The 17,226-nt window shown below is 33.4% G+C and overlaps 1 protein-coding gene across 2 annotated transcripts in view; it reads left to right on the top strand.

The window, feature by feature from the left end:
• LOC140441425 (phosphatidylinositol 4,5-bisphosphate 5-phosphatase A-like) overlaps positions 1-11,660 on the top strand; it is a 73,871-nt gene extending 62,211 nt beyond the window's left edge. For both annotated transcript variants that reach the window (XM_072532151.1, XM_072532150.1), the window contains exon 7: positions 329-11,660. In XM_072532151.1, coding sequence (XP_072388252.1) covers positions 329-577 — 249 coding nt within the window. In that variant the 3' untranslated portion in view covers positions 578-11,660. The remainder of the gene's footprint in view (positions 1-328) is intronic.
• The last annotated feature ends 5,566 nt before the right edge of the window (positions 11,661-17,226 follow it).

Genomic DNA, 17,226 nt, shown 5'->3' with positions numbered 1-17,226 from the left:
GGGGAATTGTACATTTTTAACATTATATTTAATGTAAATTATTATTTTTTAGTATTCAAATTTTTTCCTAAATTTTATTTTATTGAAATTATGATTTATACATGTCCAACTAAAATATTTATAAAATTATTGTTAGCAAACTTCTAAGCAGTTGTTTATATTTTGACGACCTTAAATGTGAAATAGAAATAATGTATAATGACTGTATAAAACGATATATTGGAATATTTCTCTTTCCTACTGCTGTTAAGAGGTTATTATATATAAAACTGTTTTTTTGTTCCCTTAGTTGAAATTATCCAGTAATTAATAATTTGTAATTATTTAGGAGGATTTCTGTGCCTTAGATGACTACGTGACCTACGAATACGTTAGCAAATGTGCAACTCCAACCGACGAGAGCAGCAGTAGCAGTAAATCTCACGAAACCAAAAAATACGAAGTGACATTTCCGGATCTACCCAACAAGTTTAAAGGAAACTATTGCTTAGTATACTTTAGCCAAACTGAAGATAAAGTTACCAGTGTTCTGGGCGTTAGCAATATATTCCCAATCGTTAAAGCAGATAGCGATTAATTAAGCTTTATACTTAATATATATTTGAGCTGCTAGAGGAAGTGATATTTACATAGATGACTGGGTTGACTTTATTGTATCAACATGACACTTTGAAATAATATTGTCGTTTGCCCCTTAGATGTATGCTATATAGTTCTTAGATGCAAGTAAACAGATTTAACATCAATATTATTTTTAATTTTTAACACTCTTGCAATATTACAGTTTTCAGTAATTCATGTTTTTTTTACTAACAGGACGAAAATGTTTGAAAAAACGAGTGTTACCAATTGTTTTTATTTTTAGAAAACCTTGTTGTCAACAGTCTGTCGACTCGAGATCAGAGCATCAAAGAAAATGTTACTAACTGGTTGACCGTTCAAGTAAAATTCAAATTTACATGTGTGGATTATTCTCGATGTTCTGACATAGTGTACATTTAACCCTTACTCAGATTACAATGTTACTACATTGAGTTGCAAAGAAAGTACTTTTTAAAACTAACCCGTATTTTTGTCTTAATATTTTATGACACGTTTTTATCCATTTATATCAATCCATTTATGTATCAAATGTTAAAAATAATCCACTTTTATTTTTATCATTGCGGGTTCTTTGGTCTACAGTCTCTCTCTTCAGCCCTGACCCCCGGAGGGAGTATAATTGTCGTGTATTGTCCGTCTCCAAACATCTCTGCCTCTGGTCATTTCTTTTACCTCTTGCATATTATGTCTTTTGCATATTCCGGTGATTTGGTATCCTACGTACATAACAGATAAAAAGAAAAAACTATGTTTTGATATATATCTTAGTTATTTGTTTTATAGAGAACTCCAAATCAGTTTACCACCGGAAATTTTTTTCATTTTCTAGCTTGATTACTTGTCCAGCTAAAGTCGTAACGGAAATACAAAATAATAGTTTAGACTCACTTTCAAGCGTATTCGAGCTACTTTAGAGTTACAACTAAATGGACAAAGAAGTGACATCTGTCTGTAATTCTTGGAGGTATTACTATAATATGGAGCAAAATGGTTCATAGACATGATTTTCTTTAGGTAATTATCTCAAGATATCTCATTAATAAATAGTTAGAATTAACTATCTTTAAAATTCCTATACTTTCGTGAATCCTATACTTAAATGAATCGTGTTTCGTATGTACATATTTCCTCGCAAGGACTTTGGAAGCACGTTGTGAATAAAGAGTATATAGCTCTTTCAAATTGGGTGGACATAGAATATTCATCAATTAGATTAAATTTAGACATTACTTTGTAACAATTACAAAATAATTATTTTACAAATAAAAAAATTAGTTATGAATCACATACATGTCAGTACAAATTGAACTTTTTTCATAGTATGTATGCCTTTTACTGAATATAGCATATTTCAAATTCCATCCAGTGTACCAATCTTTAATTACATAATGCTTGGTACAAATAGTTTTTTTTAAGGGCCGCATACTCCACGACATAATTTTGTATAATTATCTTATGAAGAACGTTACTGTTTAAGACCTTGTAAGATTCCGGTGTGAAAAAATTGATATAAAGCAAAAGTAGTTTTTGTGATAAATTAAGTACCTTGTTAATCTCAATCGTCCCATATTTTATTGCTCATAGTCTAAACTGCTATAACAATAACTTAAAGACAATTTAATTATGTATTGACTGTAGTATAATATTCAAATTGATACAATAAATATTGACCCAATTGTTACTATAACTTTTATTTTGTACAGCACTACAGGGAGTAGCTATACAATAATGAGACTAACGCCGTAAAATGTTTTATTTTTTTTTTGTGCAGTTATATATTATATATACGTAGTGGGCCTGCGTAGCGCAAGCGGTAGGATACTTGCCTCGCAATCCGGTGGTCCGGAGTTCTACATCCGGACATCTAGACATTTTAAAAATGTCTATAGGCCCCAGGTCGACTCAGCCTGAATAAAAATGAGTACCTTGGGTAAAACCAGGGGTAATAATAGACGGTTGAAGCGTAGCACTGGCTATGTTACCTTCCTTGTATACCGTAGGCCCTAGATATAGCAGACTACCCTGCTATACTCCCAAAGCCGCGACAGCGGTATAAAACGGGAGACTATTATTATATATATACGTAGTAATTTTTTTTTATTGAAACCTTAAGTCACCTCCTTCTTGTCGCTTCTGACTTTTTTTTTCCGTTACTTTTAATAGAGATGTAACCTCAGAAACATATACCTGTACCATAAAGTCAACTGAATCCAGTATGAACTAAATAACCTAATGTGAAATAATTTCCTTTGATGACACATTTAAAATGCTTTGACGGGCAATGCAATATTTAAATTAGAAAGTTTTTCAAGTTTGGACTTTGATTTGCCCGTTCGATCTTCCTAGGTAGGGATATCCTTCCATCGCATGTACTTATTTTCTGAAGAATGAGTTAAAAAATCAAGACTAATTAAAATTAGTAATTAAAATTATTAAAAATAAACAGTCGTATACACATGAACCTACATTTTAAAAACGTCCATAATCTTGTGCTAAAAGATCGACGTGTGACTATTAGAAAAATAATTAAAGAGGCTGGTATCTTAGACCATGTTGTATATAATATACTTACTGCTGAATTGAGCCTGAAAAAATTGTTTTTAAGATGGGTACCACGAATGTTCACAGGTTCAATTTAGACTAGAAACAGAGTATTTACCCGCAAGTTTAGCAATAATACATGACTTCTAGAACCATAAATACCATGTAGAGATCAAAATACAGAGTGTATGCATTGAGATTCACCACCGTCAAAGAATTCAAGATTCAAACTTCAACAGGGAAGTGGGTGCAAACCATAATTATGGGTGGTAGGGGGAAGTTGACAAAAGTAAGACAGAATTAGGGGTGGTTACGTAGCAGAATTGAACAGACAAGAGTAACATTTATAAATATGAGAACTCAGTTTAACAACAAGAGTCTTAATTTAATTGTACGGTACCGTTTGTGGAATGCTACAATGGACAGAGACTTGGACAATAAACGGTAACGTCATGTGGGTGTTCGGGAGAATTTCTTAAATTCCCTGGACATATCATATAACCAACGCTGAGGTATTACGCCGAAACCTCGATAGCCATCCACTTTTCAGAGTTCAGTATTCAATAAATGAATAAGGCAGAAGAAGAAAAAATGGGAATTAGAACCTAGAATGAAAAAAAAACTTTAATTTAGACTACGTTAAAACATAAAAGTGAAATATTTACCAATTTTTTACTGTGGGTTATATAATTGAGTCAGTGTTGGAACAGAGAGATCAGCCCTTATACGTATAATTTGGCAAATTTTGTAAACTTCTGCAATTCCTGCGATCGTATTGTACCTTCTCCTTAAAGACTCAGCCAGAAGGTGTTCCGAGAGGAGCTCAACAAAGGAGGGCGAAGAGCGAGAGAGAGAGAGAGAGAGCAAAAATGACTGCTGGGACATGGATTACAGCAAATCCACATAAAGCCAAAGCGGGGGTACCGGCAAGACCCGAGGGTAAAAAAAGTCCTTGGGAGAATACCATTACCGCCTCCCAAATCACGAACAGTCACTCAAAAACCAAGGAGCTAGTAGACTAGGTCATAATATAGTAATGCCACAAAAGTATTTATGATGGCGGTGGCACATTGACACCACCCTGATACTCAACTAGATCGAGCTCAAGCAGACCTGATCATCAACAAACCGATACAAGGTCCTGTCGGGAGTTAGAATGAACTTCTGCAAACGAATATATGAAAAAATGGACTACACAGGTGAATGGAGAATGCAATTGATCTGACGTGGGCCAGTAGAAACTTGAATGAAAGAGGTGAATCAATACTACAGTTTGTTATGGAACATGATGACGACATACTAAACGTAGGAAATAAATCAACTTCGAAACGACGACATACAAATAAATGAGAAAATAAAGATAACAATAAGATCTGATACATCTAGTCGTAAGCTCGAAGGAAATGTTGGACGACATACAAATAAATGAGGAAATATAGACAAGAATAAGATCTGATACAACTAGTCGTAATCTCGAAGGAAATGGTTGCCTGGATATTGCCTGGTTACCATTAGTATCATCATCATCAGCTATTTTGAGTCCACCGCTGAACAGAGGCCTCCCGTAAATAATTCTATTGCTCCGATCTTGAGCACCCTGAATCTAGTTGTGCTGGATGCGCTTGATGTCGTCTGACCACCTTGTTGAAGGACGTCCTCGATTACGATAAGTATCGTGTCTAGGTATATTCTAAAATTTTCTTGCTCCATCTCCCATCTTAGACTCTGGCAACATGTCCTGCCCAGTTTCATTTCAGCGTTGTGATTCATTTAAACGGGGTCCGTAAGACTAGTTATTCTCCTATTTGATTTGAAATTCTGTCTCTGAGGGATATATTCAACATTGCTCTCTGTGCCACTTATATCTTATTGATGGCTTTTCTGGTAAGGGTCAATGTTTCTCCTCCATACGTTAGAACTGGAAGTACACAATGATCTTTCTTTTCAAGTACATGGGAATATCTGATCTAAAGAATTGCCTCAGTTTTCTGTAAGCTGTCCATGTTAGTCCTATTCTCGTGTTTGACTCTGTTTTTTATTGTCTCTTCCTAATTTAATCTCGTGGCCCAGATACTTATAGGTATAAACTCGTTCAATTTGCGTGCCATTACTTGAAATGTTTTTTGTCAGTACAAGGTTGGTCATGTATTGTGTTTTAGAAAAGTTAATTTTAAGGTTAACTCGTGTATGAGCTCTAAAGGGCTTAAAGAAGTTGACAGGCATGATCTACCCAGTCTGCAATAAGGACTATGTCGTCTGTAAACCTTAAGTTGTTCAGAAACTCCGCATTTATGTTGACTCCAATACTTTTTAAACTATTGTTTCTCATGGCACCCTGCAATAAAGCGGTAGTTAGGAGAGATGGTAACACCCCCCTTATCCAAGGGAAATGTGTTTGTGTATAGCTGATTATATATAAAAAATTCAAATTAAAACGTAAGTTACTGTGATAAGTAATCATCACAGAAAAAAAATTTACTTATAGACGAAGGAAATAAAAAGAATAATGCAATTAACACAAATCTATTTTAATTAAAAGTAAAAAAAAATCGTATGTATACACAAAGAACGTGGTTCGGAAGCTATTTTCTTGTTGCATTTACTATCAATGTTATTTACTATCGTTAATGACAACCACAATTTCAGTTGAAAATACGAAAATATTTTGACGTTTGGGATTTCACTTCGCAAACCGTTGTCAAAAGACAAATTAAACTAATTATTTTGATTTGTTACTTGATAATACAAAAAAATTCTAATAATGATAAGGCCGACCATCGGGGGTGATCTCACGAGACCGCTTTCTGAATAACTTAACACTGATCACCCTGCAGCAGCCACTCTCTGAATGAGTCTTGTTTTCGCTTTCATATGAAACTCCGAATCAGTACCACAGAGTGTAAAGCCAAGCATGTATGCGATAAAGAACGCAATATACATCTGAATTAAGTACACGGTGAATATAAAAATGTGTAGGCGGTAAAAAAAACTACAACTACATATGCAAATGGTTACCAAATGAATAAAAAATGTCCACGATACATAGGTATCAGTTGGACTTTAACACTTTGCAGTGTTTCATTATCATTATTCATCAGCACATTAGTCTCATTATTTTGTAGCCACATCTTGTAATTTTTAGGAACAATTTTACTACGTTAACATAACCTTTAAATATATAGGGTGTTTTTATTTTGGTGTTGACTCTTAACTACTTTAAATATATACTTTGTTAAGCAAATTCACTTGTAGTATAGTATTAAAAAGAATAACAATGTTTACTATCGCTATTACTAATAAAGGGTTATAAAAGTTTAGTCTAATTAAGGATATACAAACAAAAGGGGAAGGTAAATCTTCTGGTTTCTTTTTTTTTATTTTTATAGAGCTACTTTTATTACCTTTATGAATGTACGAGGCTCGTTTTTCAAGTAAGTATCGTTTGAAAATTCCAGCACTGCACAGCTGTGGTTGGTATCCCGAGCGTGCGCTCTGTGTGCCTACCGACTATCTGTCGGACACGGTTACAGCAACCATCGATTTTTTATACTGTTAATTGTGTAAAAGAGGTGAAAGCATGTTCAAGACGAGAAAAGGAGCTGGCGACTCCCACCGATCTTTGATCACGCTTGTCTTGAAATAAAATGTAGTACCTATTTAGTTCACTGCAGAGCTGCGTTCGGTGGCCTGCACATGCGGTATGTGTACCTACGTGCTGACACGATTGCAGCAACCATCGATACTGTTTACATTGTGTAGAAGATGGTGAAAGAATGTACATGACAAGGAAAGGAGTCGGCGACCCATAAATGGTTTTTGATCACGTTTGTCTTGAAATAATATAATAAGTTTTTATATGGTTATCACGTTTGTCATGGAATAAGTGGACCATCCTCCATCGGATCCTGCTTATATAAAGGCTGTAACGAGGTTGTATGAAAGCTTGTTATTTATTGTGATAAGTGCCTTAATAGTGGCGGCAATGATGTGAAAAAGTATAGAAAGTTGTGGTCAGTCTCTCATGTAAAAATAAAATTATTTCCCAAAAGGTTACTTGCTTTCTTTTACATATCAAAATTGTACTTACTTCGAAAACACTCCTCGTTTAATGTTTTAGTATACTAATTTGTAAAAAAAGAATTTATGAACAATTTTCAATTTTAAAAGCGAATACATTCATTGTTAGTTGGATTGTTAATTTACGTAATATTTGTTCGTTTTATTACATCCACCGGTAGGTTAGCAGAAAGTTACCTAATATTTATAACATCGTGGTCGCCCTTCTCTGTGTCACACAAATTTAAACTATATAAAAGTCGCTACAAAAAGGCCTTTTAATAAAAGGTTTTAGTAGACCTGGCACCACTACTCTAAACACTGAATAAGTAGTACATTGAAATGAACTGTCGGATTATTTTAGCCTTGCTCACACAGTTTTACACAATACTCCCCAAAATATCCTACCAGGAACAAAAGCATAGCTTTAATGTGTGTAATTTTATCAGGTGTTAGTCCACTTCTTATCTGTTTATTGATAACAATAGTTTTAAAATGTTTATTCTTGCACGTGGTTGGATATCTCCTCAACTTTTGCAAATTTTAATTATTGAATTATGTTATTTCGACAGTTTGAATTTTACTCCTTCAGATAGTGTCAATTTATTGTTGTTTAGATTTTGATGAGTCACTGACTTCCTGTCATGGAAAGTATCGAACTACCATTACCAAGAAATAATGACTGGCATTATTATATGAAAAAGATTACTATTAGCATTAGCTATAGTACGTATTAGGCGCATGGGTACCACAGCTTTGCAACTTTTTCTTCTCTTTTCTGTATACTCAAATCTCGTATCAGAAACTAGGAAGGTATGACCTTTACTGGGAAATATATGTTCTACTTCATTGAAACTACTCTTAGTCAATAATGTTAAATACATGGTCAGTACCATATTGTTTTATTTATTATTTTACTCTGTGAAATTTTGTTGTGTGTTAATATTTTATTTAGTGATGAAGTTCTGTATTTTGGCATGCTGTAAGATTAGAAAAAATACACTTTACTAACTAGGAAAACATTCAAACCATTAATTATTTACGATTTTACCATGGATTTAATATAATTTGAAATTACCTTGCTTTTCAATTACATAATGTTTATAGTATTGTTTAAATAAGTAACAGTTAATATTAAACGTTAAATGCAAATTAAACAGCGGTACATTCGCATGAGAATAAAATAATTTTTTTAAGTAGTTGTCGAAATTATAGTATCAAATGTAGTAGTATGTGATACTACTCAGTCATCTTTTACAGTTTTTTAGTTATCATTTGCAATAATATTGGTAGTTAAATTATACTACACTTTGTGAATAATATCATAAGTTCTTTACTCATAGAACAAAAAAAAATATATTTTTATTGTTCTTTAAAGTTAATTTAAAATATTAATTATTTGTAACGTTTCAACGTCCAAAGAGTACGTCCTTATTTTTTTTATTATGTACTTGATCTTATTTTAGTGTGATTTAAAAAACATTTTAGCTTTGATCTTTAGTGTGTATGTACAATAATTGTGTATATTGTATATATATATATATATATATATATATATATATATATATATATATATATATATATACATAAAAATTGAATATTAGTTCCATTTTGTATTTAAGTTTTTTAATCTGGTACAACAGAAAGCACAAAAAGCGTAGATACTAGGGAAGTTGGCCCTGTTTACACAGAGATTCCCAAAATAAATAATGATATTAACAACTGTTTACTGGAGATCGAGAAGGCTTATCTCTAATACTCCATAAAATAATTATTGAGGAAGGTTTTTCAAATGATTTGCTATATTGGACCTTTGAGTACACAAATGAAGGCCCATATATATATATATATATATATATATATATACATTTGTATAATATAATATAAGTATACTAAAAATTACCTAACTCCAAGAAGTTACTTTCATTTAAACATAAATTAAAACAAATATAATTTTTTTTTGTTTGTGTTCTTCACTAAGTTTGTAATTTTGTTTAATGCTATTATTATTGAAACATTACAGTGTTTTCAATGTTTACCTGTCTCAGCGTATTAGAGAGATACTCCCGTAAGTAAGCAGTTAATGTTTCATCGTCTGCTGTGGTTCTAGGTTAAGAAGTCATAAATCGGTACACCGACGACTCCAATCTTACCTTAAATCTTGGAATATTTGTTGATGTGGACGGATAGAACAATTTAAATACCATAGAAGCTTGTTGAACACTAACAATAATTCTGATGCGGAAAAGCTCTCTAAACTTGATATATCTCGTATGGCATTTATTTCTTGGAAAACGATATTATGCAGCATATATCTATTCCATATACACAGTCTTGCTATTTTTACCGATATGAGACCTAGATTTTTCCTGCGGTTGCTGAAAAACTTCATAAAAGGTTCCATGATTATTGAGATGATGATAGCCTACTGTGTGTCGTCCGAAGATAGTCACGGCACGATGATAAGTAAATTAGATTTGTAGAAGTCCCTAATTCATTTATTTATTTAAATTTAAAAATGTGAAAATTATTTTATTTATTGTGTCATTTATTCTTAAGATTTCTCTATGTAAAATCGATAAAAAAACCTATTCAATGCTAAATTGAATTCGTATGAGCTAGGTAATATTTGTTTCATTTTAAAAATTTGGGCTATTACTAATCTATTTGCTCGTAAGTCTGCTTGATATTTGCCCAGATTATTTTCAACTTTTTATTTTTAATTTTGTTTCTTATCGATTTATCGACATGGTAAAAACGTTATACATTGTATCTTTTAATGCTATTCTCCTATATTTCTTTACATTCTGCAGCGTCTTCTTTTTTATGTATCTGGCATAGGATAGCATTTTCTCACTGCTTGGTTATTTGTTCTTTGATCCACACTTCATATATTATCTCAGCGATTTTTTCTTGCTGCCTTTTACCACTTTATTTTAGACACTTAGCAATGATACAGCTTTCGCCAGGTTCCTTGTTTTTTTCTATAGTTAAAATTTATTCGTTGGTACTACGCTTCATCTGGTAGTGGCATTTGTTAACTGAGATCTTGATCCTCTGCATATAATATATTTTGAAAATATTTGGCTTATCTTTTTAATATTTCATTAATTTCACTTAACAGATTTCTCTCTTCATCTTTATAATGAATTATGTTCGTTCGTTCTTTAAGTTTAAGTTCTTTAAATTTTAACTTCGTTGCCGTTTTATTTTTTGGTAAAAGTTTCTGATTTTTCGGTCGCTTCTTGAGTTTTTTGTTTTGGTTCTTCCTATCTGCTTTCGATATTTCTTACAGTTGTATATTCTTAAGTTACATATTTCATCTTGAAAATTATTTTAATTTTTTTGAATTACTTGAACTTTGCTCATAAGTTCTATTTTTTTTTTTTTATTTTTTGATTATTACATCCATTCATTATTGGGAACCCAAATAACTTTTTATCTACTTCTTATGAAAGGATTATTATTTTGTTATTTTCCTACATCGTCATTAATCCACCTCTTCCTTTTTCTATCCTCAATCAATGATTATTCACTTTCAATTTCGGTTAGTTCTTCTTACTAGATATATGTTAGATAACAAATAAATCTCCTACCTTTTTCCAATAGCGAGTTTGCCCTCCGAAATTAGTATTTGACAATATCATCTTTTCACCTGCACGTCTATATATTGTTTTGATAAATTATTACTAATTGTTCTTTTACTGTAAATATTTTTAAGAATTCAATAAAAAACGTACTCTGGAAAAATCAACTCATATTGCTCAAAATTTTGGGTTAAATATCGGAGCCATGTTACACAAGTCTATCACATTAGCACACCACTGACAGAGTTCTGGGATGTTAGTTATACTTTTAGTTAATCTTCTCATTAAATTTTAAAATTATTTTCACTCGTCGTTTATATTTTTCGAAGATGAACATAGGTTTATTACACTTTGTTATACTATGAATGTACTTTTTATGTTATAATAACTTATTTTTTTACTTTAGTACATTCACTTCTGTTTTTCGCAAGAAATGACTATAACGTCTATAGAACAAAAAAAGTAGTCATCGCATGAATTGGAAATAAAATAATTCTACTGTTTAAAATATATAAAATAGTAGGCTAATTAGTATACAAATAAAACCTAAATAAATTTTAATTATACCCTATGTCATTGTTAATAGAACTAATAATTTATTTTGTCTTATCTTGTGTATTGTTGTGATTTTACTGTATTTAATCTTGTAGTCAAGTGCTTTAATATTAGTCATAATTAAAAACATGGAAATCTAGTCAAATATCAGGCAGCCTCTTAATTAAATTATTTTTAACCATGTGCAATTTTTACTCCTGATATTAACAGATATTTCATGCAGATGTCTTTAGTACGTATTATATACCCTGTTTTCTTTTTTTTTTAAATCGTATATTTTTGTACTATTGGAATCAAATAAAGGAATATATGTTGCAACTTTGCATTATTTTCACCTGGTAATCGACCGCAAACTTGAGTACAACTTTGAATAAACTGTCCTGCCAAAAACCAAAAATTTAACAGTGGACCGAAGTTTATGTTTTAAATTTATTGTCTTTTGTAAATAATAATCTGAGCATCACCTCTGTCCCTTCAGCGCTGCGTACACACGCACTTCCACCGCAAGTTCCTCTTCCATCGATGCGCGCTAGAGGAGATAAAAGGCCGACGAGAACAGACATGCTACAAGAGAAAATCCAGTTCTTCCAGAGTGCTGATCTGGTGGGAACTCCACCGGGCCTCTGGATGTTGACTGTAGGCAAACCGTCTGGAGCTCCATCAGAGTATTTGATTTGATGACAATACCACTGGGTCTAGGGTATTGACTGAAGGCCAACCGCTTCTGCTAGAGTGTTGATCTAGTGACAGTTCTGTACCCGGTTTTGGAGTATTGATCTGAGACAGACCTATTCTTTCCAGTGGATAAGTAACTTTCCGCTCCTCGCCGGACCGAGTATTGATCGGCCCGTTCCATCTCTATTCCTCTGAACCGACTTTCTTCGCTGTGTGTGTATTAACTCATCGTAATATTAGTTAATCGTAATTGTCGTTTCAATTTTATGACATTATTTGTGTTTTATTTTTCGCAGGTATTAAACAGCCGGTCGCCATAGGATTGGAGCTACCCGTCACATGATATACAAGGTAAACTATCTTTGTATTGTGACGTCATTTTCAGTTTTTGTAATGAAATTCGCAATTTTTTTTAATATTCTGATTTTCCTTGTTGATTTAGTTCTAAAAATGATTCAAATTTCTGCAGAGTAGGCCAAATTACAAAAGTTATTTCTGTGACCATACAGTACTGCATAAATTCATTGTTAGCTAAACAAACAAGATTGTTAAAAATTAACCACCCTTGTATATTGTTGATATAAATTTACTGTTAAAGAATAATATAAAATAATAATTTAATATACGAGGTGAAGTATCTTAGGGTGATAAAGTCATCACTAGTTTTTTAAACACCTCATTTTTTAGAATTGCGGATTTAATGAAAAAATGGAAAGAGTAAAAAAAATCTTCTGAAAATGAGCCGACTATGAATAGAAGCTAAATCGTTGGGAGGTCAATTCGGAAGATGGCAACAACTTGAGAAATTTTAAAGTTGTCAACTTTGCAGTTGCTAGAGTTCATACAAAAAAAAAAGTAAACTCAAGGACCTATGTTGCCAGACAAAAGCAACATTGAGTAACGAGTTTGCACTGATTTTGTATCGAATTTCCACACAAATTGCAAAGTTTGTCATAATGGCCTTTTATACAAACTTTAAAAATCTCTTCCCAACAATTACTTCCAAATCATAAGGTTCCTCCTGCAAGACCGCCATTACCTTGTAAAACATCACTATAAGTTTACTTACCCAATTATGGCTGGAGTGCCTCGAGGCAGTATCCTCGAACCAGTGCTGTACCTGATATTCACTGCGGATTTACCTACATCACCAGAAGTCACAACAGCAACTTATGCAGACGACACAGTATGAACATCTCTTCTCATGAAGATCCAACCGTAGCACCACACAGAGCACAGGCTAACCTAAATGCAATACAAACTTGGCTAAAAATGTGTCGTTTACGAGCCAACTAGACAAAATCTGCGCAGGTAAAATTTACAAACCGCAAGGGAAATTGTCCTCTGGTATCGTTAAACGGTCAACCTCTGCCACATAAAAACGACATAAAATATTTGTGAATGAATTTGGATTGCAGGCTCACATGGAGAAAATACATATTTACCAAGCGATAACAGTTGGGCCCTAAACTTAGCAAACTATTTTGGTTAATAGGTCTGAAGCCAAAACTGTCAATCGCTAACAAAATTTTAACATATAAATTTATTTTAAAACCCATTTGGAGCTATGGAATTCAGCTCTAGTGAACAACAGCTAGATCCAGTATTGACATTATTGAAAGATTTCTCCGAATGACCTAATGCTTCATGGTACGTTCCAAACAAGACAAACCTCAAAATGACAACTATGAACGAAGAAGTCACCAAACTCTGCCAACGATATGAACAGAGACTAACAGACCACCACAATAATCTAGCCCAAAATTTAATGACACAACCAATCGGACGAAGGCTCAAATGAAAGAAACGAGCCGACCTGTTAACTAAAACTAGTTGTAGAAGCCTAACGAAACTCTAAAGACATACGTGACACTATTCCAGTGCCAAGAATACACAGGAAATTGTTAATGGGCAATTTTCTACATTTTTTTCTTTAATAATATTTATATTGTTGAATATTGTCAGAAAATTTACTTATTTTAATTATATTACAGATTGTAAATATATTGGGATGTTAAATAATAAAAAAAAGAAAAGGTAGGACATACAAATAATGGGAGTATGCTAAACAAGATGTCTAGGCGCAAACAATTTAAACTCAAGGGATTAGAGAATTTATACATCCGGATCACGAGATAAATTCCACAGACGCAGAGTGGCTATAATCTAAATAAATCCCTCAAATAGAGTAATGCTGGTAGATTTAATAATGAAGCCTGTAAATATAAACATTATTTAGATCTACGCTCCTACCGCCGACCATGGCAACTAGGAATTTAATATGTTCTACCAACAAATTAAAGACATAATGACACCGATAAAAAAAATAATCACTGTAATTATGGGAGGTTAGAATTCGAAAGTGGACAAGCAAGCAAGAGTAGGCGTCATCAGACAGTGCGGTCTAGGTACACGTAACGACAGAGAACTTATATAGTTTTGCCAGGAAGAAGAATTTATAATAACGAATACTTGGTATAATCAGCCATACAGACGGACGTCCCTCCAATCTACGAAGGAAAATATACTAAGAAATCAGATTGACTTCAAATTAATTAACCAACGCTTCCGGAACTGTAACAGGTTAACGAACTCCTATCATGAGGCAGATATGCACTCATCCTAATTTGCTATGCTCAGTCCTAAACGCAAAACTTAGAATAAAGCAGAGAAGAATCTACGAATAAAACAACAGATATTGGAGTCACCTGAAGTAGTAAATGAAATATCATAGATCATGAATACTAGTAATATACATACATTATGCCATCATCCTTTGAAAACAAAAACATCGAAGAAAACTGACGTAACATTAAAGACTCGATGAACAATATAAAATGAAAAACACATAAGAAGGCATCGTTTAATTCGCAAAAAGTTAATAAAAGGGGCAAAATAGATATGACTACGGGAATCCTATAAAATAATTGACCTTCAAAACATTTATGATGGTTTTAATTTACATAAAAAATTAAAAGAACAGTCTGGTCTATACAGGAGGAGAAATATATCGACGCTATATAACAACAAAAAAGAGGCATTGTTAAGAAACGAGGAATGATATAATGAGTGGTAACGATATATCAAACAGTTATTTGATGACAATAATCATGAGGTAACAGAGACCCTAATAACGGCTTATTAGGGTCTCTACTATAGGGAAAAATTCTGTTAATCCTAGTAAAGCAATAGTGGTGAGTTTTACAAGGAGACGGAACGTGTCTGTGATATGGAAAAACTGTCGAAAAGGGCGAATGAGGTATATATCTAGGAGTAATGTCTAATGAGGTGAATATCTAGGAGTAATAATTTATTCTAGATAAGCAGCTTACATGGAACATTAGGTATTAAAACCAAACAGATGTACTGGCTATATATGACTGTAGTCAGACCTATGATTACGTAAGGTGCACTAATATGGTGGTATAAATGCCATCAAAAGACCACCAAAGAGAAACTGAATAAGCTTAAACGACAAGCATACTTAATTATAACAGGAGCGATGTCGACTACCTCAACCGTTCCCATGGAGGTCAGACTTGATCTCCTTCCATCACATATATGGATGGAGGAGACGAAGGTAGGAGCATACAGAAGGCGGATGAGAGGGCAGGAAGCACGGCAAAAGGATACCGGGATTAAATCTGGAAAGATAATTAAAAATCACCTAGGGTTGGCAATGGTACCAGATGCAATGCAAATTAAATATAATTTCGAAAAGTTGTTCACTGTTCTTTTTTAGAAATAGACGAATGGGAGTCAAATAAAATGAATCTCGTAATGGCAGATCAATGCTGAAGGCTCTAAAACTTATGAAGGAGTTGGAGCTAAAGTATACGGAGGGAAACCAAGGCTTAGCCTTAGTGAAATCCAAGGTAATCACTACGCTATTTTCCAATCGGAAATGTATCCTATAAAGATGTGCCTGCAGGAACTAATAGAGAGGAACTGCAGGGACAAAACAATAAAAATTATATCTGATAGCCAGGTGGCATTTAAGGCAATGGAATGGAATCGGATTGACTCCATGTTAGTTTGGAACTGTCTTTAGAATCTGATTCGGATCGGAAAAAGCAACAAAGTAAGTTTACTCTAGGTGCCTGGACATACTGGTATTGAAGGGACCGAAAAAGTAGGCCTACTTGCCAGAGGAAGGACAAAAGAAACATTATAGGTCCAGAACCTGTCATTGGTATAGCAAGAAGCACAGCTAAAAGAACAATAATGGACTGGGTGAAGCAGATGAAGCGCAACCACTGATATGAACAAATGGGTGTCAAACATTCAACGTCTAAGTCGATCCAAAGATCTACTAGACATGAATAGGAAGGATCTGCGAATTATCGTAAGTCTCTTAAAAGAACACTGTCGCCTCAAGGGGCACATGAACAAAATCGGACTGGCAGAGAGTGCGAATTGGAGATTCTGTCAGGCTGACAGTGGAACACATTCCAAGGTTGGCTAGGATAAGGCTTAATACATTTAAGCAATATTATCTCGAGACCAACGACTTTGTAGAAGTATCACCTAAGGTCACAATAGACTTTGTTAAAAAGACTGGGCTGAAGGGACAACTTTAATCTAGGGATGAGCCACAATAGACCTCTTATGTCGAATGGAAGGATGGTTAAGCGCCCACTCATACTGAACCTAACCGACGCTTCCACAACTGTAAGAGCTTAACGAAAACCTATCCTGGGGTAGATATGCACTCTAATAATAATTTGCTCTGCTATGTACCAACCGCAAAACTAAAAACAAAAAAAAAATAGAGAATACTCTACGAATACAACAACAGATATTGGAGGAACATCCAAAAACTGACAGTGTGTAGACGCATTTGCAAGCTTATTGACTGAAATTTGGCGCCGATTTGTTGATTGAAGAATTGAAGAATTGATAAACGTTTTTTTAAGAAATTGTATTGCAGTAAACTTCATATTAAACTTGAATTAAAATAAAATTTTGTTTGTGTGTGACAAAAAAATAATAAAATAATAGTGTAAAGTGTCTAAAAACAACACAAACAACACCTGTTGGTCCAGAGAAGAAGCGCAGAAACTACAGATGATCAAAAATGTAACTGAATTTTACGATATAATAGACAATATTTACGAGGACCTGCCAGAGATTAATGATAATGACGATTTAAATTCAAAGTCAGATTGTACAGACTCTGATACAGATAATCCAGGTCCATCAGATGCAA

This window comes from Diabrotica undecimpunctata, chromosome 5 (genome assembly GCF_040954645.1).
Source record: "Diabrotica undecimpunctata isolate CICGRU chromosome 5, icDiaUnde3, whole genome shotgun sequence".
Taxonomy (NCBI): Eukaryota; Metazoa; Arthropoda; class Insecta; order Coleoptera; family Chrysomelidae; genus Diabrotica; species Diabrotica undecimpunctata.
The sequence above is the reverse complement of the archived record's forward strand: the minus strand, read 5'-3'. Positions and strand labels throughout refer to the sequence as shown.